The following is a 24,856-nucleotide window of genomic DNA, read 5'->3' as shown; positions in this document are numbered from 1 at the left end:
GCCCTGTGTTTGGGGGAATCTGTGTCTGTCAGCCACTGATCCCCATTGCCTTGTGTGTCAGATGCTGAACCGACATGCTGCCCCTAGAGAACCAGGTCCAGGTGTCTTGAGCTCAGGGCAACACTCTATCTCTCAGTTCAGCTGATATCCAGGAAATTGAGGCATTTCTGAGGGATGGCAAAATCTAAAACAGTGTTTAAGAAGCACCCTCTAAATTATTTAAGGTGGCGTTAGAGGAAGGTGGCAAAACCAGGCCAGGCAGCCGCCACTGCCACAGAACAGCCACTACTTCTGCAACACTGTTGCAAGGCAAAGGAAAACACCCAGCTCTGTGGCGCTTCTCATTTTGGGTCGTTAGCAACTCAAGGGGTTTCCTGGGATATTCTCCCAAAGTAAGCTCACACCTATGCCCGCGTGAGGAAAACAGCTAAAAAGAGGGAATTTTAGGGGATTTGTTTTCTCTTTTGGCTGGTGGACCACAAATTAGATAAAAATAGGATTTGCACGTAATTATGAAACACACAAAAATAGAAAACTCTCTTGGTTGCCATGAAAGTACTGTAACCACAAAGTTCTATAACCTCAGGCTTCTGGGTTATTTTGATAGACCCGCTAGTGCCTTCAGCTCTGATGTCCAACCGTCTTGCTCTTGGATGGGTGAGGCCATGGACCAGTTCACATGCCCGGTGTGCAGACACTCCACAAGCCAGTTTGTGCCCAGTAGTCTCTGTAGCATTCCTCACCGTTGAGGGCTTCTATCTCACCCGAGAGGTCTGGACTCACCATTCAAAATGGCCACAGGCTCCCACTAGCCATTCTGTGGTCACCAAGCTACCTAGGCTTCAAGAAGTCTGGCCTTACAGTCTGCTGTCATTTGAAAAGCCCTATCAGAAGGCATAGCCATGGGTTATCCTGGAACCAAGGAAGGGCTGGGCAGGGCTTATCTATAGTTTTCCTGGCAGCTCCCAGGAATGAGCTACCTTGCAGCCCCTAGGTGGACATGGTCTGCACAAAGTCCTTATGGAGATATCCTTGGGGACACGGTGGCTCCATTCAGTTAACCACTGTATTCTGTCAGTTACTGAGACAGGGGCTCCTACATCTGTCTAGAGCATGCTGTGGTCTTGCTTCTGATGTCACAATGTAATGTGAGAAATGGCCTAGATCTTCCTTGACTACGTCACTTGCCTTGGTAGAGCAGATGTCACAAATACTCTGACTATAGCGGGGGCATTTGGTCAGCGCGTCTCCAGCTCTCTCCAGCAAAGTCTTTATTGAGTGTCATCTCTGTCCAGCAAGGTCCCTCCTGACCTTGATCTGGCCTCTGGCTATCAGGTCTCTGTGTCTGTTGGATCTTAGCCACCACTGACTGAGGATCCAAATTCTCCAGACGCTTGGCAGGGGATGTGATGTCTACCTTGTCCTGGGCTATGGTGGCCTTACAGGCTCCTGCCTATAGAGGCCCCTACTGTAGCACATGCAATTATCTCCCATCCGGGGGGTCATGGACTCCAGCTCTGTTTACCAATCACCAAAATGACCTGCCTGATAGCATCTGCGCATCACACACAGGCCTGCTCTGCTTGAATAATTAATAGGCCACTGAAATATGAACACTCAGAAGCTGGTCAGAGCCTAGCATTTAGGTTTGCAGCATAGGGCTTGCCATTTAGGACAGTGACCAGCATAGCTACTGACTGGCCGTGAGGGACTCAGATCAAAGAGACACAGATAGTGTCCCAGACAGGTGACCCTGGACTCTGGGTAGAAATAAGCGACATGCTCTCAGGGCACAGACAGCAGGTACCTGAGGATCTGTTGGAACCAGGGCAGAGTCATAGAGGAACCCATGACAGGCCCTGGCTTGTGCTCCTGCACCGGGGCCAGGCAGTGGCCAGTAGGGACTCATGACATTAGGGACCCTTCTGAGGTTACATAGCTTGCCCCCACCCCATATAGATTCACGGCAGGGACTTTTTCTATCATACAGTCATTTGACAGCTGAGGACATCCACTGGAAGATGACATGAATTTCTCAGGTTGTTCAAATTGTCTTTGAGCTAAGCCCTTGTTATAATTACTTTTCTTTCTTGGTAGTGTCTTTTCCCCCAAGTCCTATGGGAAGATTTAGCATATCAAAAATACTGTGAGAAGTCAGTTCCTGAGGGGTTTCTGACCTGTGGCCAGAAGGTCCCTCGTCATTTGGTTTAGTGGCCTGGAATGCTCTGTCCCGTGTGAGCCTACATCATCCTGGATTCCAGGTCTCATCTCTGGAGGCTAGCACAGAGCCAGGGTCCTTCAAGGTGTTCTGGTCAGAGCACCAGAGCCCAAGGGCAAGCTTTGAAAGGCAGCATTTCACTCTGGCTGGGTCTGCAAGCTGGTAAGGCATGCATACAGCAGGGGCTAACCTGCAGGCCTGACCCCAAAGCAGGAGCATGCTGCCCAGAGTCAGCCAACCTGCATGAGGTCTGGATTAATTTTTTATGGATCAGCCTGGACACTGCATGGAGCCCTCTCTCCTTTCAGGACTCTTTGAGGCAAACCTTCTCCTTTCCCCGCCTATCACGTACAGGGTGACTCTCCTGTCCACTTGGATGCTGCCCCTGCCTTCTGCACCCCCACTCAGCACCAAGGTCCAGTGTCCAGAAAACATAAGGGTCTCAAGGGAATTCCATGAGGGAAGCTGCAGTCTCCCAAACACACCGCAGCTTTGCTAACTGTCCATGGCAGAGCTAAGGGTCGACAGACAATCGGTAGTAAGAGACGAGCCGTCGTTCCAGGAAGACATCTGGGGTCAGCTCTCTTAGCAGTGGGAGAGTGAAGCAGAGATGGCCGTTTGCTTACACGGTCTGCAGCAGCGTCACTGATGGCCTCTGCTAAGCCCTACTCATGCACTCAAGGCTGGGGTTTTATGTGGCTGGGCTCTCTGTGACCTCATTTCAGAGCCTTCCCATTCAGCAGAGTGGGAAGCAGAGAGGGTGTTGTTTGGACCGTGGGAACAAAGACAAGGCAGGGCTACAAGCAGAAGCCTCCCCAAATGAAGAGCCTGCAAGTCCCACACCAAAACCCCCTCCCCAGACCTGACTCAGAAGCTATGGCTTCTTTGTTCCAGGCTGGGAAGAATTTAAGTGATGCTTGTCTGAGGTACAGAACCTACTGGTGGTTTTCTAGTCATAGGCCCACAGAGCTCTGTCTTAGGGTTCAGATGAGCTAGGTCAGTCCGGCCCCTCCTCTACCCTAGCCTCCTTGGGGACAGGTAGATGAGGACTGAGTATTGAAGACAGAGCAAGAACCAGCATTCGTACCAATAGCCACGGCAAGAAGTGAGCCACATGTCTCCCGCTGGCCTGTGACCATGCATGGACCTTCTTCCTGGTAACCCTGTGGCTTTCCTTGGCCCCGAGGACCCGTAAGTATCACAAGTGTCCCTGGCTACCCATGGGCAGCTGTTCAAATGTAGAAAAGACACAAACTGTAGAGTGTTCTCTTGGGAGGCTCTGGGGGACTGTTGTTTGCTCTCTGGGTCAGTTGTGCAACTGGCCCTGCCTCATCATGGGAGGTGGGGTGCAGAGACTACTGTTGTATACCTTGCCTGGCCTAAGGGGCTTCTTTTCATCTCCTGGGGTAGCACTGGGCTCCTTGCCTGTGTGGATGGCTGCAGTTTGCCCTGTAGCAGCATGGATGGCTGCAGGCCTTGCCTAGTGAGGCCCAGAGCCATGACCTCACTGGTCATGTTGGTAGATGCCCTTAGCAAGGACCTCAGGGCTGAGAGAAGGAGCAGATGAAGGGCCGATGCCCCTCTGGTATAACACACAGGGTCTGGGGTGCCATCGTGGCATCAGTAACCTTTGTGAGCTTCAAGTGTTTTCGGTCCTTCATCTTAGATTCCCAGCCCTGTATCCTCATCGTTTTGGGCTCTAGTCTGACAGTAAGGGTCAGATTCTCTTTCATACACTCCATGGATGCTTGATGCATGGCCACTGAGCCCTGTGATCCATGCTGTTAACAGTAAAAACCCACCAGAACGCTGACAGCCGCAGGCCGGACCCTGCAAAGTAGAAGGAAGGGCTGGAGTTCAGGACAGCAGCAATATTCCCTGGGCTTTCCCCTACATTTCTGGGCTTGGCGTCACCATGGTAGCACGTTGTGACACACTACATGGCACGACTGCTCCTGAGTGGCCTCTGCCCTGTAACACTAGCCTAGAGAGTCACCACAGTCACCGCCGAGTCGGGATGATTCCCAGGAGAGTGTACAGATGGCGGCTTCCTGAGTGGCCTAGTCTATGAGGTACTGAGGGAGGTGTCTGTGTTGCGAGTGTCTGTACCTGCATGGCAGTTTTACAGGAGTCTGCTGGTGTTGGTGTCTTTTTCCTTGGATTTGGGTGGGCAGAGAATAGATGACCGCTGCCATCTGCAGGGCCAGCCTCAGGGATGCTAAATGTCAGAGATGATCCGGGTTGACATACATGGGGGTAACTAGGCTGATTCCTGGCTGTGTCAACAGTTCCTGAGAACACTGAGACCCCTGGGGCCCTTAAAAGCCCACTTTGCCAATGCCAATGGGTGGGTGCTAAGGTCTGTCCAACCTGCGTGTTGCTCGAGTTTGTGCCTCTCTTTTTCCCCTGGCCCCTTTCAACCTCTCAGGCTTGGTGGGAATCGGTCCCTTGCAACAGGACCATTGATTTTGTGCAGAACAGATGGACCCTGATTCAGCCACGTGCCCCTGGTTTAAAATTCCCACAATACCATGCCCAGGTATTGAAGGAAGGATCCCGTTCATTTCTTCAAGTAAGGGGTGGGGGAGGTTCCAGCCCTCTCGAGTCAGCATGCAAGGCAGGAAAATGGCCCTCTGGGAGAAGAGCAGAGGTGATGCTGGGCTGGAGACATATAGAGCCTCCCTGAGGAGCACAGAGCAGGCCTGTGATCCACACCCAGGTGCCGTGGCTATGAACAGCAATCCTTAGATGTCCACTCTGACCTTGTGGCACCACAGGTCATAGAACTCACATTTGATGGAGGTCAGAGGCTCAGGGAAAAACTGCCAGGAAACTGGTTTCTCCTTAGCCTGCCTTCTCCCCCTTCCCTACCTCCAATCTGCCTCAGCCTTCCTCAGCCTAGGAGGGGAAGCACAGACTTTGTGAGTGAGCTGTTTTCTGGAATGGGACCGAAGCTCCCTTTCCGGGACCCTATGAGAAAGTGAGTCTGGACTCTGACCTCCGGAATGGCACAAGATGGCCCTCGGTGCATCTGCACATGCGCAGAGCCCCAAGGGTACTCAGAGCTTCCCAGATGAAGACGGCTCTAGGGTTCTCAACTCTGATAGGTCCGTTCAATTGGCAGGAGAGCCAGTCCTTTTCAGAAAGTCCTTTTCAGTCCTTTTCAGAAAGTCACAGAGCGTGCCTTCCTCCTGTAAAACCTGCACTAGGACCTTTTATATGAGAAACTGTGCCAGCTGCTGTGGAGGGACAGGCTCTGGGAGGCGGGGGTGGCTTGCAAGGCCTTTGTAAGGAAGGAAGCGCATGTTTGAGCCCAGTGCCAAGCCTTTCCCTCCATGCTTCAGAACATCAGACTTTCTCCACAGGAGACTGTTCACTGTGTTGGGGATGAAGCTTGGGTCTTTGGGAATACAGGCAGGCACGCTACCACTTGAGCCCCCAAGAGATAATTTTGAGGTAAATTGAACAGCTGATTACTAGAGGCCTGGAACAGCTTCCAGCCCCCAGCAAGGTGGAGTGACTTTGCCAGTGGAAATCAAGTCCCCATGAAGGTGCTCTCAGTGAATGTCTGGCAGGCATCGCCAGTGTATGTAGTCTCTGGCATTTATGCCCTGGTAATATTTACATGGATACAACCTATTTTGTTTTTATTCTATTTTTTTTATTTATCTGCTTTCTTACAAAGGTAGAGGAGGTTTGTATGTGAAAGACCCGAAGTTCCTACATGCAGTCTCTCACAGCTCCTCTGTGTTGCCCTCGGCTTCAGACTTCTGGAAGGCCTCGTGTGTACTGGCTACTAGCTCTTGGGGTCTGAGGGACGTCACTAGACCTAGTTTTGCCTGTGCCTATAAACCTGAGTTTGATCATGGGTACAATAGTTGTCTTCATAGGAAGAGTCTTCAGAATTACACGATTAAGTACTGTTGTGGGCTCATGACACATATGTGCACACACAAAGTGCTCATGCTCATAAACACGTGCTCGCCCATCCAGGCACACATTCTTGAGCAAATGCACAGACTCTAAAATACATGAGTGCTCATACAGTACAAGCACAAATGCAGCACACACACACACACACACACTCACACACACCATACACACACGCACACCCATGGATGTTCATGAGATAAACGTGTACACTGTTCCCACATCGGTCATATTTATACCAATTCATAAGTGCATACATGCATAAACACATGCGTAGGCATACATAAATGGTTGTACACATGTCAAGTATGTCAGGACATGCACACACATGCACACACATGCTGTGGCACCCTGAAAGCCAGGGGTGTTTTTTTATTTTCAGACAGAGCTAATCACTAGCACAAATTCTGTAGGTAGCAGATTTCACTGAAGGGCAGTGATAGCAACTCCTTCCTTCTGTCCTAGGGAGCTATGCCCAGAAGCTCAGCCTCTGCTTGTCTCGTGGGGAAGCCCTGGGTGCCTTATGTCCTGCAGCTCATACTCAGAGGACCTGGCTTTCCCTGAGTTTTGCATTTGCTGCAACACAGTCGCTCACACAGTGAGAGCCTACTAGTTCACTGTGCCCCTCCTGATTATGCAGAACTGGACAAGCCCTGTCTGTTTGCCATCCTTCCACGTGCTCCTGAGTATGGGAAATTGGTTTGGTTTGGTTTTGCAGCATATGTTAGGCAAGTTCTGTACCACTGACCCACACTCCTATGGTCAATCTTACCTCTTCATTTTGAAATGTCAGTCTTTTCTTTGAGTTGTCCAAGCTGGCCTTGAGCTCACTCTGGAACCCACTGAGCCTTTGAATGTGTGGCTCTTCTGCCTCAGCCTACTGCGGGCTACGATTATAGGCCTGCACCACACAGCCTAGTTCTCAGGTTGTGCTTAAACTCTCCTACTGAGCATCCATGAGGGGTCCTGCCCTCGATGGTCATTTCTTTCCTACCAGACAGGCACACAGTGCCATTTGGAGTGACAGGCAGTTCCACAGCTGGTAAGGTCTTCATGCTGGTTGTTCTGAGGGGGTCACCCTTACTAACAGCAGCCGCTCCCCAGGGTCTGTGCCTCTGGCTAAGGCTGGTGTGAGAGCCCCAGTTCACCAGAATGACAGTTGGCTCCTACGCTCTCAGGTTGTGGGGCAGGAAGATGGGTCAGAATTAGCTCCTGTGGGTACAGCGAGGTCTCCAGGGCATAGTGGTGAGTTCCCAAGATGCCCCTGTACCCTGCCAGGAGACCGGCACTCTGCAGTCTCCAGGAGAGGGAAACAGAACGTCCAATAACAGAAGACTTCCCGTGTCTGGGAAGAGATGTCTCCAGGCAGCGGCGTTTGTAATGAAGAATTGGGGCTGAAAACAATCTGAGGTAATGAGAGTCCAACAGAAACTCTTAATTAACCGAGTAGAGGGAATTTAGGTTTAAAAAATAGTGAGACCCACCCTGGGCGCCATCCCCAGCCAGGAGGAGGGGAGTGAGACCGATCTGTGAGCGATTTCTCTTGTCTTCTGGGATCTATCCCGGGATGCTAATGTTACTCGGGGTCTTAAAAGCAAATTTCCCTTTCAGTTGATTGTTTCAAGTGTGCATTATGTCTTGGTGGAAGAATGTCACGTGACAATGTCCTTTGCTTCGTAACCAAGTCAGAATGACTAGCTGAAAGGCAGATGGTTTTCATCAGTTAATTGGCTCTGTTAATTCAGACCTTCCTGCCACTGCGTATGAAGGTGTGCGTGTTGGCCCAACTCCAGCACTGAATAAATTTGTCCTCCATCAGTCTGCTGGCCTGTCATCTCCCTGTGTAAGTGCTGAGGTGGCACAGGAGCTAAAAACAAACATTTTTAATGTGCAGGAAACTGGGGGACGCTTACACCTTGCAAGTGGAATAATGTGTTTTGTCTCGTTTAGAGGAAGCAGAGAAGACTTGGGTCTGACAGGTAACTTTATAAATGTTGTTCTGACAGACACTGTGAGAAGCCAGAGGCAGAAGGTCTGTGCAGGGGGATGTGTGAAGTAGCTTAGATTTCTTTTCTTAAAGTGAACTTCGTGCCTTAAATAATAGATATTTACCTCCCAGGGTAAGCTTTAAATATTCCTATTTTCACTGAAATGGCATGTTTCTAATGGATAAAATTATACCGTATACACCGCCTTCCATGCCTTAAGAAGCCTGCCATAGCAGGGGTCCTGGGGGAATTTTGAGATGTCATTTTAAAGTCATCTGACCCAAGCCAGGCTGGGCTAGAGCCTTGGGCCACTCAGCCTTGCCCACGGAGAAGGTTTGGTCATAGATTTATTTATATATTCTTGTGTTAAGTGTCATAAGATAGGAGACTAACTGGCATAATTTGTCTCTGAATTTCTATCTTTATTTTTTTTGTTACATTTCATATTGTAAAACTATTCTAATCTTATATAGACTAGTGGTTTCTAAGTAGATTCATCATACTGCAAGAGGATCCCAGGTGTTGAGGGGCCTAGACCAACCAACCTTAGTTGTTAAACCCTGTTTGCAGTAACTTGTGTGTTCACATAGCTTTGTAGTCCCTGCAGATTAAGACAATGCTAGATGTGATCACTGGCCAGAGAGTGGCAGAGGTGGCTTTCTGCGCTGATGGGGTGGGGGATTGCAATATTCTTTCAGTCAGCCAGGCCCACAGCAAATGGGGGAGTTTGAGGGGAAATGCCCTGTGCTTTCTGGCTCCACCCACCAACCTTAATCAGGCTGCTGTTGTCTCAGGATGCCCGGGGACCTGTAGTCAGCAGGCACCCTTTACACTCACACGTGTGACCTTGGCACAGAGCACACATAAAATCTGCACGGGTGAATCTGAAGCGATCTAGCTCATAGATGCTGTGACTATGGTACAAACGGGGAGCAGGTGCCTGGCCCAAGCCCAGAGAGAAGTCCTTCTACGCTGACTTAGTATACAAAACACACGGGGTGCGTGTCTGTGAGTGCGTGTGTGTAGTCAGGTACAACAACACTGCCACCTGCACCTGCCCCGAAGACTGTCTCTCTCTCACACAGGGATCCTCCTTGATACCCGTAAGCGCTCCCAACCCATGATGCTCAGAGTCTCTGCTGGCTGTGCCCCACACATCCAGGGCTCCTCACAGGACACAAACATTAATTTTAAACATTAATCAGCAGTACCTGTAATTCTGCCCAGAGGCCTGGAGAGGCAAAGACCCCTTGGAACCACCTACTGGTGTCAGGGAGTGGGTGGGCTGCATATTCAGGACACTGTAAGGGCCACCACCCCATCTTTGCAACACAGATTCTCGCGCGTACAGTTGTGACATCTGCGTGGCATCAGCGCAGGGACCACTGGGCTGTTTTGATCAGCCTCTTCATCATACAGTCTGCTGTGAGCTCTTTATTCCGCACTGCCCTGTCTGGTGTTCTCAGAGGTTCTCTGGTGTCTGTCAGCTTTCCTTCTATCTCCAGAAGTGAACTGGGGTAAGGCCCATCTCCAGCCCTTAACTTCCTACCCGTCAGTAATGGGCCATCCAACAGGATTATTTCCTGGGAATGCAAATTCAGAGATACAGTCCCTTTAAGGGAGTCAGGTGAGAGTCTGCTTCTTTCAGTAACAGGGTGTGGAGAGAGAGATGTTTCCTGTGGATTGAGCTGTGCTGTGGGTTCTGGATAGGCGGGCCCAGGAGTTACCGGGCCATTCTTACTCTCAAGTCTAAACTTTGTGTCTGTACTGAGGACTCTCTTGGTCTGGGAGGGAGTTTGAGGGCTCACAGAAACCTCTGAGCCCAGCTTGCCTCCTGGGCTTTGAATTGGGAAAGGAGAAGGTTTTTCGCTGAAGAAAAATGGTGGGCTCCAGGGTCTGCCTCAGACAAGCTCTTACTTTTGCCTTCTCAAAGCTGTCAGTGTCTGGCACCTTGTGCCAAGCCTGTGTGGAGGTCTGCCAACCTCCCTGTGGAAGCAGTCTGCTTTCATCCCGGCCGTCAGAGATGAGCACTGCCCCACCTGGCCCCTTAGCTTATTAAGGCAACAAAGCCCGGGGCCTCTGCCCCATTAACCTCTGACGAGTGGGGAACACATTTTTCTTGCCGCCACTCAATGAACTTGAGCATTCGGGCTGTACCTGTTTGAAGTACAGTCCTGGTCCCCAGCCCTTTCATCTTGAGGTAGGGCTGGCACTGACTGTGTGTGTGTGCCACATGCTGGTGGATCACAGGATGTAATGAAAGCCGTGAAGTGCCCATGCCTCTCCTAATGAGCAACTGGCATGGATCAGGCCAGAGGTGGTGGCTGAGACCTTTGCACGAGGGACACGTGAGAGGCCCTGCTGCCTTGTAAAACCCCGATACCCACGGCCCACATCAAAATCCAGCAGCAGCTAATTGCACTGTCTGATTTTCTGGTCCCCACTTCTAGGTTTCATTGCCTTTTTCCAATGCTTTAAAATGAAAGGCACAATTCCCTACCATCCCAAAAGGCTGGAATTCCATCGGAGAGACTAGTAGTAATGGCTGGAGCCTGGAGTCCTCTGCACTCCTCTCTTTACGGATACCTCCCTTCCCCCACCCCCACTCCCTTAGGATCTGTGGGTCTATTTCTTGCTGCTGAGGCTCCCTCCCCATTCCCACCACAGACCACCTTCTTTGCTGCAGGATTCTTGAAGACTGCTTGGTGCTTTCTCATGGTGCTGTTCACCACCCTCCTGTTTGGCATTGCTAAAACCAATTACCTAGCAATCCCACAACTCATCACAGGGCTCTGAGTTCCATGTTCCAGCTCTCCTCCTTTCTGCCCACCTTCTGGCCAGGCCATTCCTTTGTGGCCAGCACGAGGGGCTGGGGCCTTATCTATTGGCAAAGTAGATGACAGCAATCGGAGAAGGCTATAATTGTCATCGACTGGGTCCTGGCAGCCACCTGTGTATCCTGGCGTCCTACAGTGTATCTCATCCAACCCCAGCTTCCCTCAAGGCATCAGGGAGCTATGGGGCATTGCAAGCATGGTGCATGAGGTGGGCAGATCTTTGGATTCTAAATAGAATGATGGGGTGGAGGTAGGGCTTCTAGGAGTGAGGCAGAGGAGGTGAGAAGGGCGGTAGCTACCAGCACGGGGCAGTTTCACTGCATCTTATCCTGTGGGCTATATACTCTGTCCACAAGATACTCTGTGGTGGGGTAAGCGGTGCAACTGGCATTGATAGGACGTCTGTTCACACCTCTTTCTCTTCCTGAAGGAGAGGTACACAGGGCAGTCATGAAAGGATGGCCTAGACACAGTTGTGTGTTTGTGTGTGTGTTGCTGTGTTTATGGTAAATGCATGTATGTTACCAATCATGAGTGAGTACTCTGCTAACTTGTGCCATAACTGAATGTAAGAAAAATAAGCCTGTCTTCGGGGGAGGTGCAGGACTGATTTGGGGAAGCCGGAAAAGCCAGCCTTACCTCTCCAATTCTGGAGGTGAGGGCGCCATGAACAGTCCAGCCACCTCCATCTCTCCTTTGCTCACCTGGCTTGGAAGGACATTCCTTTCTCAGAGGCCAGTCAGAAAGCCCCACAGGATGGTGTAGGCTGAGATGCCATGGAGATGCTAGAGTCTTGTGGTCCTTCCTCAGCAGCTTCTCCTGGAGAGAAGTGAGTGTACGAGTTCTGCTTTGTCACTGGCACTTGTAGCATGCAAATGGTGTGTAAGCTGCCTTTGTGTGTGTGCACATGTGTAACATGGTATGTGTGTGACTGTATAATTTTTGTATGTGATGTATGTACAACATAGGGGAGTGTGTGCAATGGGGTGCAAGTGTACACACTTGCACATTGCCTCTAGGTGTGCCTGTGAACCCATGTGCACACTACCTGTCTGGTTACACGTGTGCAGAGGCATGTGTGAGGTGTCTATTTGTACATTGGTGCATATATGCAAACATGTGTCTGTTTGAAAATAGAACTAAGAGTGTTCAGATCTTAATCTATATTTTGGGGGCCTTTAGGATAATGAGGCTTTATTTATTTATTTATTTATTCTGATAGTGTCTCATTGAGTAGTCCTCGCTGTCCTGACACTCTGTAGACCAGGCTGGCCTTGGGCTAAGAGATCTGCCTGCTTCTCCCTCCCAAGAGCTGGTATTAAAGGTGTGCGCTACTATGCCTAGCTGCATTTTATACGTATAGTTTCAAGAAGTACTAATATTATAGCACATGAAGGTGAGGGTCTGGGCACGGGGCACTGGGCACAGCTCTCCTTTTGAACCAATCTGTTGACAAACAGTTGGTTCCCAGAAGTTTATGTTCACGGTGCCTACTTACTGCGAGTCTTCTCTTTTCTTGCCAGCTACACGGTTACTTGGAGAACGAACCGCTCACGCTACAGCTGTTCATCGGGACGGCTGACGACCGCCTGCTGAGGCCGCACGCCTTCTACCAGGTCCACCGGATCACGGGGAAGACCGTCTCCACCACCAGCCACGAGATCATCCTGTCCAACACCAAAGTCCTGGAGATCCCATTGCTTCCAGAAAATAACATGCGAGCCATGTAAGCCAAGTGGGGGCTGTGCCCGAGGGGTGGGCTCCTGCTGCTCTGCACAGCACCCAGTGCTTAGCCCCAGCTCCTAGGCCCCAGGCCCTGTGGCTCTCTCGAGCCTGAAGAAACTTTACAGATATTTACGATGCCAGATTTGCCTCTTTCTGGGTTCTCAGGTGCTGTGTGTTATGGCATGGCACCAAAGGTGTCTCAGCCACACAGCTGTAAACACTGCCTCCAGGGCCCGAATTAAGTTCCTAAACACAATGCCTGTTTACTTCTGAGTGCAGCCCCTTTCATTCAAGGAATAGTTGGAATAAACTGAAAAGATAGGGTGGGCAACACCTCTGGATTGTTTTCACTCAGAGATGCCGATGCGCGCGGCTGACATGGCCAGTTCTGGTGCGCAAAGCCCCTGTGGCACACGATTAACTTAGAAAGGGATTTATTAGATGCCGCCTGCACCTCACAGAATATCGAGTGGGGCTTTATGCCGTTCATCCCGTGATTTGAGTACCCCGTGCTGGGAGTGGAGCTGAGAAAACACGGATTTCGATACTTCCCATGGGAGACACATTGTACTGGACCCATGGCGAGCACAGACAGTAGCACGCATAAGCAGGTCTCCAGGCAGAGGATGAGGCAGCCATGATGAAAGCACACAGACAAACGAGACCCAGATTAAACTGGAGGGCCTGATGTCACTCTGGGGTACTGTGTCCCTGAGGTGACTCGAAGCTGAGAACTGTTTGCAGAAGGGGCTGTAAGAGAGCCGGGGCTATGCATGTAAAGACTGCAGTACATGATTGAGTTTGGGGTACAGGTGAAGTGCAGGAGATGAGGTTGGTGCAGGAGTTGAGGTTGGTGCAGGAGATGAGGTTGGTGCAGGGGGCTGTGCCACGCAGCACCTTGTGTGTCCTTTGGTAAGTTCTTCATAGCTTTAAACCTTTTAAGTCAATGACCAAAGGGAACGCATTCTGTGTGTCTCCGCTTCTCACCAGTCTGAGGGACTCGCCCTCCAGGGCTCCATTGCCAGCCCTTGGGTTTTCTTTCTCAGCTATATAACCCAGCTTTCCTAAGGACAGGATAGAACTAGAGAAAAACTCTTTTATTATATCAAGATTTTTTTTGTAATGTATTGAACCTTTTACCAGACTATAGATTTGAATGAAATTATGAAGTAAAATGATTGTGAAACCCTGGAAGAAAAGTTTTACAAATCATAAAAGGTATTAATGTAAATAAGTGAATAATTTCGGAGCCCTGAACCACATTGGCTGGAGCACTGCAGGACACACAGGAGGCACAGCCTTGAAGGCTGTTCCTCTCCGAGCTGCTCTGACACATCTCTGCAGGGTCTGAGATGTCTGGTCCCAGGAGGAGACTACAGCCTACAGGGCTACTCAGATGTGTGGATGTACTCAGATGTGTGGGTGCTGTAATCTTTCCCATAGGCATCTCTGCGGGGAGCTGGGGCTGGGATGCCCAGCAGGAAGGCTGAGTCTTTAGTTCTGGCCCAGCAGACCAGCGCTCCTCTTACGCAGTGCTGGGCATAGAGTCAAGCCATGGCCTTTGTTTCCTGCAGCATCGACTGTGCTGGGATCCTGAAGCTCAGAAACTCTGATATTGAGCTGAGGAAAGGGGAGACAGACATCGGGAGGAAGAACACCAGGGTGAGGCTGGTCTTCCGAGTTCACATCCCACAGCCCAATGGCCGGACGCTGTCTCTCCAGGTGGCCTCGAACCCTATCGAGTGTTGTAAGTAGCAGACCATGCTGTAACTGTTGCACGAACTGTCCCCTCGAAGGTCTGTTTCAGTAGGCTTCCTGGAAAATAGGATCCCTCTTAGGAGACCTGACTTCCAGGTCTGGCTGCGATACGTATTCCCACACACAGCTGGGTGCTGGTTAGAATCTGACCGACGTACACAGCACTCCTGGCCTTGGCAACTATATTAGTAAAACGCAAAGTCTGTCATGAAGCAGAGTTATTCTGACTGTATCTTTATTTATTCCCTGCTTATTTTGAGGGAAATTGAGAAGAGGAAGTTTGGCTTTGCAGCCACCAGACTGGACAAACCAAAACAATTCCTCCTCTTTATCCTTCTCCTCTTCCGATTCTCTTTTCCCCTCCTCTTCTCTCGTTCCTACCCAGTTCCTCCTCTCCTTTCCCCTCTGCTCTTCTCCGCAGCTTTCATCTCCCATATTCTCCTTCTCTTTTATTATCTATTCCTCCTCCCCAGTTTGTGTGAGTGTGTGTGCATATATGTGCACATGTGGTGTGCATGTATGTGTGTGCATGCATGCAGGTGTGTATGTGTGCATGTGTATGCACCTATGTGCGCACACATGTGTGCATGCATGTGTGTGTTTATGTGTGTACACAGCTACAGATGGAACTCAGCCCTATGCATGTTAAACAAATGCTCTGCCAGAGATCCATATGCCCTGTATCTGAATTTTGTAACTCGCCACGACTGTTCATCTTCCCTGGTGGTGCCAAGTTATGCCTTTAATGTGTGAGATGGCAACAGGACATGGCTAAGGGTTCCTGGTCCTAGAAAGAAGCTGGTATGGATGAAGCTACCACCTTCCTCTGTCCTGCATGTCTACCACCTTCCTCTGTCCTGCTTAGCTGGTCCTTGTCACTAGAAACGTGTCAGGGTCCATCCTCTCAGCCCCCTGTACCCTGACACCCTCCCCAATCTGGGGACTGCACTCATGTGGGGTCAGCCAGACCACTGAGGGGACAGTCTTGGCTAGCCCTTGCTCCTCATATCCCAGCACTGTCAAACTATGTCCCTTCTCCAGCTATTGTGGCTTCATCTCCTAAGAGACTCTCACCATGGGGCTTTCAGTTCCATGCTGAACTCTTGAGTTCTGCGGGCCACTGTCAATGTCCCCTGGGATGTGCAACAGGTCCCCTTGCATCCACTAACTGATCCTTGCTTCCTCTGGAACAAGCTGAGTCTTAGTCACACACATACACACACACACACACACACACACACACACACAAGCTTGTGACTCTGCCCTCTGTCCACACTGTCTCAGTCCACTGGAGACCTGACTTTCTGAGGCTGAATCCTCTCCCCTGCCCTGGTTTGTCTGACTGGAAGGAGTCTGAGGAAACTCATCTGGCACAGGTGCCCAGAATGTCACCCCTGCCCCTAGCCTCTGTAGTCCCCCTTGCAGGACCACACTCACGAAGTTGCTGATACCCCACTGGGTCTCTCCCAGCTGCCTGTCAAGCTTTCCGCTTTGCCTCTGCACCCAGGCTCAATCTGGCACTGGGACTCTTCCTACCCAGCTCTTCCAAGGCCCTTCCTGCCCTTGCAGGCCAGGAGCCAGCGTTAGAAGTCAGAGTTGCCTACTGCTGGCGGCTTCTGAAAAGAGTGTCCCATTCTTAACGTGGATCATGTCCTGATGGGTTTGCCTCAATCCTGACACCTACGGTCAATATGGTTTGAGACCCTCTACAAAGTTCAGGGTTTGGCCAGTCCCCGGAGAATCCGGAGAGTTATGTCAAATGGCAGCACCCGGGGCCCAGCACCCGAGCTGCAAGGCATCCTCCAGGCCGCAAAGACAAGGTTTCACTCACTCTTGCCTCCTCTGACACAGCCCAGCGGTCAGCCCAGGAGCTGCCCCTCGTGGAGAAGCAGAGCACAGACAGCTACCCAGTCATCGGCGGGAAGAAGATGGTGCTGTCTGGCCATAACTTTCTGCAAGACTCCAAAGTCATTTTCGTGGAGAAGGCTCCAGGTATGTTCTTCAGGCTGGCCTGGATGAGGTCCTGTGCTCAGTGCTGGTGGGAGCTGGCTCCTGGTTGGCAAGATATGGACCCTCCCCCTGCGTGAGTGAGTTTGGTCATAGCATGGGCAATTGTCTGCTAGAGGTAGCCGTCAGTCCACAGGGGCTCAGAAGAGCTCATGATCTCATCCCCTTTGAGTTTTTGTATTGCTGAAAGTCAGGTCAAAGTTCAGCTTTCGGGTGCACAGAGCCAGACTTTTGAAAGTATGTGTTAGGAAAGCCTATAGGCTGGTATTGGAAAACTCCTACTTGCTAGGGTCGTCTGCTCACCTGGAGTGGTCACCAGGCCTGGCACCTGTTTTGAGCTCTGCCCAGCCCTTCATTCTGGCTTTTCCTCTTCCCCCTCCATGAGGGAGAGCACTCTCTTGGCTTCTCCAAGAAGTCAGTTCCTAAACAAGTGCCAGCTTGTACCACAGTGGATCTAAGTCTGGGCCTGTTGACCTTTTGTGTTCACCTCATGCTTGTCACTGGGACCTTCAGTGTCACAGCCGTGTGTGTGTGTGTGTGTGTGTGTGTGTGTGTGTGTGTGTGAAAGAGTGCGTGTATCTGAGTGTGTGACTGTGTGTTTGTATTAATGTATATGAGTGTGTGTAAGTATATGAGAATGTGTGTGTGTATGCATGTATGTGAGTGTGTGTCTGTGTGTGAATATGCATGAATGTATGAATGTGTGTGTGTGTGTATGAATGACTGTGTATGTGTGTGTGTGATCTCCATCTCCACAGACACCCCCCCACACACCCCACAAAGATCTCCATGAGAAGACAGAGCATAGCACTGCCATGCTCAACTGTAGCTTGCTGCTCACAGTAGCCCACAATGAAACTGTCTCATGGTTCGCAAATGCCAGGGGTGAGTTTAGAAGGGCCAGTGTCCTGAAGAGCTGTGCATTTTTGTTACACCTAGGGCCATTGTGTCTGCATGCCACTGGGGGCCAGGAGTGTGGCCCCAGGTCACTTCAGTTAGACATTGGTCCCGGCTGCTCATCCTTTCTGGCTCCAACTTGGTAGAGCTGTATTGACCAGAGAGGCTTTTGGGCTCCAGAACACAGGGAAGGCTGAGCAATAGCCTCTTGGGTGGCTGTGGGCAGGTGTGCACTGACCCGGAAGATGTCTGCCCTCAGCTGCAGTAACTCCTCTACAAAGGGTGTACGGAGTTTGGAATTTTGGACTCAGGCCTTCTGTCAGATGGGGATTTTTTTGAGGGGGGTGCGATACCCTATCCACAAGGGTATCGGGGTAGCATCTACTCCAAGCTAGTGATCTGGAGGCTTTGCCTGCTTTTCCTTCTTACCGGCTGGCCTTTTCTTGGAGGTGGTCAGTCCACACTTAACCCTAATCATTGCAGAGTGCCGAGGCATTCAGTGGCCTCCATAGTGGGGTCTTGATTTTGTACCATTCACAGGAAACATAAGCACTCCAATCAACACAGGCTTTGACATTTAACTCGGCCTGCCTCTGTAATCATGCATGTAATTGGAAAATATGTTGTAAATTATAAAGAAAGCCCAACTAAGTGCAGTGATAAAGAGAGTTAGCAGTGCCCACACCCTTCTCTGGGGAGGTAAATTCTGAAGTCACTTGACCTTCTGAGCCTCAGGCCTGCCTCCCTGTCAGCCAAGGAGCACTAGACATAACTAACGCTCGGCACTCGGCACTGTAAGATCCCTGTACTCAAATTGAGGGAGCCCCAGGCAGGATCCAGATAGCTTCCCTATCTGTTTATGGTTTGTTCAAGATGGGGAGACCTACAGAAGTGCCTGCCCCACAAGGGAATTGGCCACAGCTGTAAACTTGGTAGCTTGCACCTGCGGCAGCTGGGTCTGAGCCTGGGAACAGCGGCAAAATGCATCTTCCGGACTACGGAGTGAGCAGCCCACTGCTGACCACAGCCCCTGCCTTACAGTGCTGGAAGCCCCATCTTGCCTTCAATGGATTATTCCTATCATAAAGCTGAGCTCCTGAGGCTGCAGAATGGGTCCCTGACCTATCTTCACAGGTTACAAGTGATGCCTATATCACTTGTAGGCCTGTAATAAATGAGTAACAGACAGACAGCACTGAGCGCTTTGAAATGTGAGAACACCACGGTTCTGTGTCTAGACAACAATGTTTCAGGGTGTTTTTATATATATATATATATATATAATTAGATTATTTGCATATGTGCTCAGGTGTGTGCATGCAAATGATATTTTTCTGAAGGAAGGAAACCAATATCTGCACGAGTCTCTTCCTTTGCCTTTGGTTTTCTAAGCAAATATCGTCCCTGACCTACCACACTGTGTGAGGCACGTCGGGATGAGCTTTTTCTAGTTGTTTCTTTCTGACAAACCAGAAGGCTCAATCTGATTTGCAAGCACAACCGGACCTTCAGCTTCTGATAGCGTGCCTGGTCCAAGTTCCATTTTTAAGCTGTTGGTTACAGAAGCCAAACATTTGGAGGAGAGGAGAAACAGATGTGTGGAAGCTGTGGTCTGGGCAGGTGGGGCTGGCCTTTCTGGAAGGGGCCATCCTTATGGCTCTGACTGTTGTGGACATATTTGAGTCAGGCAATCAGGACTAGAGCCAGGGGTTTGGCTCTTGTGTGTCTTCCCTGTGTGATGCAGGAATCTGAGTCACAGGTACACTGTGGACCATCATCTAGTGCTCCGGGTCACAATGTGCAATGACTCAAAGGGTCCTCTGCATCTGTTGTCAAAGAGGTCCCCTGCCAGGAGGGCTGTGGGAGTGGATGCCGCTCTGCTGGAGTGACTTGGGTAGGCACAGGTAGCAGAGCCAGATGTTAGCTCCCACACTCTACACACTGCACCCTGCCATTTCACCGAGGAAAGTCACTGCAATGGCTTCCAGAGATAGCTCCTCCCTGGGTCACCCACTAATGATCTCCAGGTGGGGGTGAGGGTGGTGCCACAGGGCGTCAAGCAGCATGGCCCTGGCTTATGCATAATGGTGAGGTTAGGACTTTTCTCTGGCCTCTTCCTCCTCCTGTCAGGAGTATTCACTGAGGACTGGCTGGAATGAGACTGTGTTTCAGGGGATGAAGGTCAAAAAGAAGTGCAGCCCTGAGCATCAGGGAACACTGACTGATAACGGAAATCCTTGGAGAATATTTTTTTGGAGGAAGCAGAGGTAGTCAGTGAGGTCTGAGGGCACTCGCCACACAGGGCCACACATCCCGTCAGATGCTCTGGCGGCGTTTTGGCCTATCCACTCCAAGTGCCGCAGGCGTCTGGCATGGGAGATGACAGGCCAGCTCTCCCCAACCCCCCACCCCCACCCCAAGTGTGGCTTCATCTTCAGCTCTGCAGGCTGGATGGCGTGTTTGTGTGTGAGTGAGAGCACGTCGGTGTCTGAGCAGTGGGATCACTTATCCTCCCGAGCTCAGCTCGGTCTTCTTTGGAGACTGACTCAAGGTGAATGAAGAATAGAGGGTGCTGGTTTCTAAGGGAAACGTGTTGGCATTGCAGGTAGCTCTGTTTGAAAGAGTACTGAAGCCTATTTAGGTGTCTGTTACTGCAGGGAAGCCAAAATGGAGGTGTCCCAAACCCCAGTATGGACAGGTGACACCCGACCCTCCTTCCTTCATCTTCTACACTTGCTCTGCAGTCACAATGTTCTCTGGTGTCCTGCGTCAAGTCTGCCCTCAAAACACAGACCTGGTGTGCTTTGTTGCCCACAGATCTGCTTTCCTAGCTGACCCTTCCTCCCTCCCTTCCTCCCTTCCCTCTCCTTGGGAAGGGACACAGGAGTGGATGGGTGGGTATTGGGGCAGACAAGCAGAAGGTGGCAGAGTTTGTGAAGCAAAGGCATCACTGGGCATAGGAAGGCAAGAGTGGCCCGTGGGATGCGCGTATCCATCCCTCTGACATCAGGCAGGTGCTTAGATGGAGATCCTGCTTCTTCACTCTCTGGCTCTTCTTGTACTTGCAGAGTGGGGCAGATTGAACACTCTCGGAAATGGGCTGCGATGGCAGCGAGAGAGGTCTCAGGGTCAAAGGGCAGCCTCAGGTCTCAGGGCAGAAGTGCAGCCGAGGAGCCTCCTGATTATGACCGTGTATAGCAGGAAGTGCTCTCTCAACCTAGCTAAGGGGTCCCGGAGACACCTGTCTGATATGGAGGGTGGAGCACAGACACTTCATTGTTGGTGTGTCTCTGGGGACACAGCTGGTCCCAGAGCTTGCCAGAGGATATGGTGCTAAGCTGTGAAGGAGGAACCTCTGGACAGCGGAAGACAGCAGGGTTGAGAAGGTTGGGGACCTAGACTCTATGTGCGGCATGTACTCAGAGTCTCCCTAGGCTTTCAGCCTGTTTGTTAATTGTTAGAAGTTTCAAGGGACCCCTGCGTGGTAGCGCTTGCCCCTGACAAGAGCATAGCATAGCATAGCATAGCATAGCATAGCATAGCATAGCATAGCCGGGAACCCTGGGTCTCCAGCCAAGTGCAGTATAGCTAACCGGTCTTTGCTCATTTCTGCTTTTGTTGTTTGTTTGTTTGTTTGTTTGTTTGTTTTATTTTGTTTTTTAAGTGTGAGCCTATTCATGACCACAGGCTTCAGGGCATACTGTCCCATGACTAGGAAGCAGTCTACAGAGAGATCAATCGCTTCAGCAGCTTGGGTGGGGGCGCAGGTGGAGGTATTGTACAGAGTTGTATCGCTGCCTGCATGGGGCATGTGTATTAGTGTGTATATGGTGTGTGTGTGTGTGTATGTGTCTCAGTGTGTTTATGTATAACTGAGCAGAGGTGAATGTGTATGTATGTCAATGTGTCATGAGCTATGCATCTATCAATGTGTGGGCGCATGTGCCTGTTTGCATAGGAATATGTGCTTATGTGATGTGACCAAGTAATCCAGTGGCCCCTTGTAGAATGTCCCTGCCCCTTGCAGTGCTGAGCAGGGGCACCTCAAGTTTCCTGAAATTCCACCATGTGGCCTCTACAGTTAGAGACAACCAGCTTTACCTCCCGTGGGGACGGGAGTGAGATCCCCACAGTGTCCAATTGGTGGTCAGTCTCCTGCCTTGGATAATCTAAGTGCCTTGGGCCACGTACGCACAGAATCATCTTCTAATCTACGTCCTCAAGAACTTCTGAAGTCCCCAGATGCAGCTGCCTCGGGCTCTATGACCCAAGGTATCTCGGGGTCAGCTGTAGGAGCACACATGCCCTGAAGTCACAACCAGCTGTAGGAAAATGCTTTCTTTCAATTCCCTGGCCATGGTCTGGGGTGGGCCAGAACAGACAGCGTCTGCTCCCAGGCTCTGTACGCCATCAGCCCTGCGCACACATGCTAGTTTTCATCACGGGCATAAAAATACCACCATGCTGACCTGGTCAGGCGAGGTTCCATGTGGCTACCATGCACCCTCACTCAGCAAGATTTGGGGAGAGCGCACCCTTGAAGTTCCACTTACAGACATACCCAGCTCTGCATGGTTCAGAAATCACTGACCCAGTGAGAGACATAAGCTGGGGACCGGGCCCATAATCCCTTTTACAGAAGGCATTTCTTCAAGTCTTAGAAGGAAACAAATTTGGAAAGGCAGTGAGAGACCTACCCTGGGCATTCAGAAAGTAGGCTTGGCCTGAAGGCCTGCAAGGTAGGAGAGGTCTGCCTCGGATCCGGGTGCTGGCAGGCCGAGTCTTGCTGTGGGCTTCACGGGCAGCTAAACTCACCATCTCAAGATGGAAGCCACACAGGGTCCCTACAAAGGAGCAGCTGGTCCTTGCCAGTCTGGTTCCTCTTCTTCCTAGAGTGTCTCAGGATGACATTTGACAGTCGCAGTCCCCGTCCCTTGGATGGCACCTTTCTGCCTATTTCCTGAAGTGTATTCACAGATTCCTCACAGGGTGCAGTTCTAGTGGCTTTGCAACTGTTTGGTCTGTGCCCAGGATACTTTGATCTCCATGAAAGAAGTCCCTCTTCCATAAGCACTGGCACAGTGAAGGTGTGGCTGGGTGTGGCCCTGAGGTTCCAGTACTGGAAGTACTCATCAGAGTGGCCATGTGGGAGATGCTAGGGCTTTCTGGGTGGAGTCTAGGGAGAAGGATGAGGTAGGGGTGTGTGTGTGTGTGTGTGTGTGTGTGTGAGAGAGAGAGAGAGAGAGAGAGAGAGAAGGGGGGGTGAGGAGGGAAGGAAAGGGGGGCAGGTCACTCTGCAAGAGACCAGAGTGCTCCTTAGCTGAGCAACCTGTTGTGAAGGGCAAGCCTGGCCCTCCACCCTCTGGCATCCTGCCTCACGGTGGAGGCTTTTCCACACACTCCTACCACACGGTGCCATTGCTACCAGCCCCCCTCCTCCCCAGGGACAGAGTGGTTGCTGAATCATGCCCTGCTTCGGGCATTCTATTTTAGCCACAAAGAGCAAGAGAAGCAAGCCACCAGCTCTTCCCTTCCGCACCCAGATGCCCGCTGTCCCCTCTCTGAACCTTGTGGATTTCCCTCCTTGGGATACTATTTGTCGGTAGAGGCAGACAGTGTCTGGCGCTTTGCTCTCTGGTGCCTTTCACAAAATGGCATTTTTATCCCTGTTAGTTGATGCCAGTGCTGTTCATTTCTGTGTGACTGACCAGTACCCCCGTGTGGCCAGGCCAGATGGGCATGGGTTGTTCTGTTCTCTGTGACTATCATGAATGAAGGTGTTGTGGATGTTCATAGGCAAGGTTCTATGCATGCCCGTGTCTTCCTCCTGGCATGTACCTGGCTGTGAATCTGTCCTCAGCTATGCAGTGCCACCAGGCTGTTTCCCAAAATGCTGGGGGCATGGATGGGGGGGGAGTCTTGTTTTACCTTGGGGTTCTTCTGAGAGGTGCAAAGTTGCCTGGGAGAAGCAGGCCTCCAGGGCACCACATGCACACCAGGCTGGCGACCCTCAGAGCCCCTCTGCAGTCCAGCTCTGCAGAGCCTTTGTTGTGTTCATGTAGCCCTGTAACACAGCCATCCCAGTGCCTCACACTGATGGGGTGTCTGGACCTGCCCCTCCCTTGAGGCTGATGGGATGCAGACTCAGGGCTAGAAGGAGGAAGCCTCCTGCCCCACCCCTAGGAGGAGGCGAAGCACATCTCAGGAGCCTTCTCCACTCCTGAATAAACTCCAGCTGCTTCCACGTGTGGAAACAGTGGCTCAGCCCCTACCCTGGCGTGTGACTGGCCTGTGGGCCTGTGGTGGCAGCGGAGTCCTGCAGCCAGTGGAGCGGCTTCAGACCTGCAGGCTGGCTGTGTGGAAGCCTTGGGCGGGTGTGGTGGGGAAGCCTTTCTGATGACTCACACTGCAGGGAATTCCCTAATGATTTGGAATATTTTTACTTCTGAACTGGAGCACAGTTTCCTACTGGGAGCGTAGGGAGTTCCTGATAAGATGGGACACAAAGGCCCTTTTAGGATGGCCGCTGGCTCCCTGCCTGGGAGAGGCTGAGTTCTGAACAGCACTTGGTTAACTGGCCTCTGAGCAGGCAGGAGAGGGGTCTGAACTGAGGAGTCTGTGGACGCATCCAATGGTCTAGGGCCCCCCTCATGGCGGATACCTGATGATTCCCTCAGGAGTATGAAGGACTATCTCCACGTAATTTGCCACCCACCCCCACCCCGTCTCCTGCCAGAAGCAACCTGCTAGGTGTACAGTCAGAAGTCCACTCAGCCACTGTCAGAGCGAGAAGAGTGCAACAGAGTCACTGTTTCGTCTATTTGACAACTGCAGCTGGAGGGCCTGGGTCTGGATGGGACCAGTGCTTTGAATGCCTGGCCTGGGATAAGATGGTTCTCTGCAGGCAGCACAGACCTTGGAGACCCCAAGGGACCATATTTTCAATGGGAAACAGAAGCCGATGGGTGATCTGTCTTGGTGCAATTTAGAAGACAGGAGTGGAGATCTGTCTTGTCTGGTTGTGGTGGCATGGGAATGCTGGATTGGAGCTGGCCAGTCGTGGCTTGGTAAGGCACAGTGACCCCTTCTCAGCCACTCTGCTGGGGCAGGGGAACATCCCTCACAGGCAGCTCCCTTCTCCACATGGTTCTGAGCCTTGGCAGGAACTTTTGGGATGACGGGGGCCGCGCTACAGTTGGCACGGCTATGTACAGGTAAAGAAACTAGATTCTCAGGGACGAGAGGCAGAGAGCAGCCTTGCCCTGGGAGACTTTAAAGCTGCGTTAAAAGCAGTGCAAATATGCTGCCTCTCCCATGTGGAGGGCAAGTCTAACACAGTGTGCAGCCGGACTACACACCCAGAGCACGGTTAAAGAACCGCATGTGGGTACTTCCAGTTTGACCCTTGTGGCTATAGGTGGCCCATGTGGCTGAGGTTGAGGGCGCTTCTCGGCTGTCATCCCTGAGCTACCAGAGCCTAGGGGTTCACTGTTTCT

At 51.3% G+C, this 24,856-nt stretch overlaps 1 protein-coding gene across 6 annotated transcripts in view; it reads left to right on the top strand.

Moving 5' to 3' along the window:
* The window catches only part of Nfatc1 (nuclear factor of activated T cells 1), a 106,455-nt gene that overhangs the window by 32,899 nt on the left and 48,700 nt on the right, over nt 1-24,856 (top strand). For all 6 annotated transcript variants that reach the window (XR_015046086.1, XM_029471871.2, XM_029471870.2 and 3 more), the window contains exons 4-6: nt 12,497-12,699; nt 14,273-14,445; nt 16,308-16,448. Coding sequence is in view for 5 of the 6 variants with exons in the window: in XM_029471871.2 (XP_029327731.1) it covers nt 12,497-12,699; nt 14,273-14,445; nt 16,308-16,448 (517 nt within the window). In the remaining variant the exon portion in view is untranslated. The remainder of the gene's footprint in view (nt 1-12,496; nt 12,700-14,272; nt 14,446-16,307; nt 16,449-24,856) is intronic.

This window comes from Mus caroli, unplaced genomic scaffold (assembly GCF_978045245.1).
Source record: "Mus caroli unplaced genomic scaffold, Mus_caroli_1 scaffold_19, whole genome shotgun sequence".
Lineage (NCBI taxonomy): Eukaryota > Metazoa > Chordata > Mammalia > Rodentia > Muridae > Mus > Mus caroli.
Note: the sequence above shows the minus strand (reverse complement) of the source record. Positions and strands in the feature narration are given on the sequence as shown.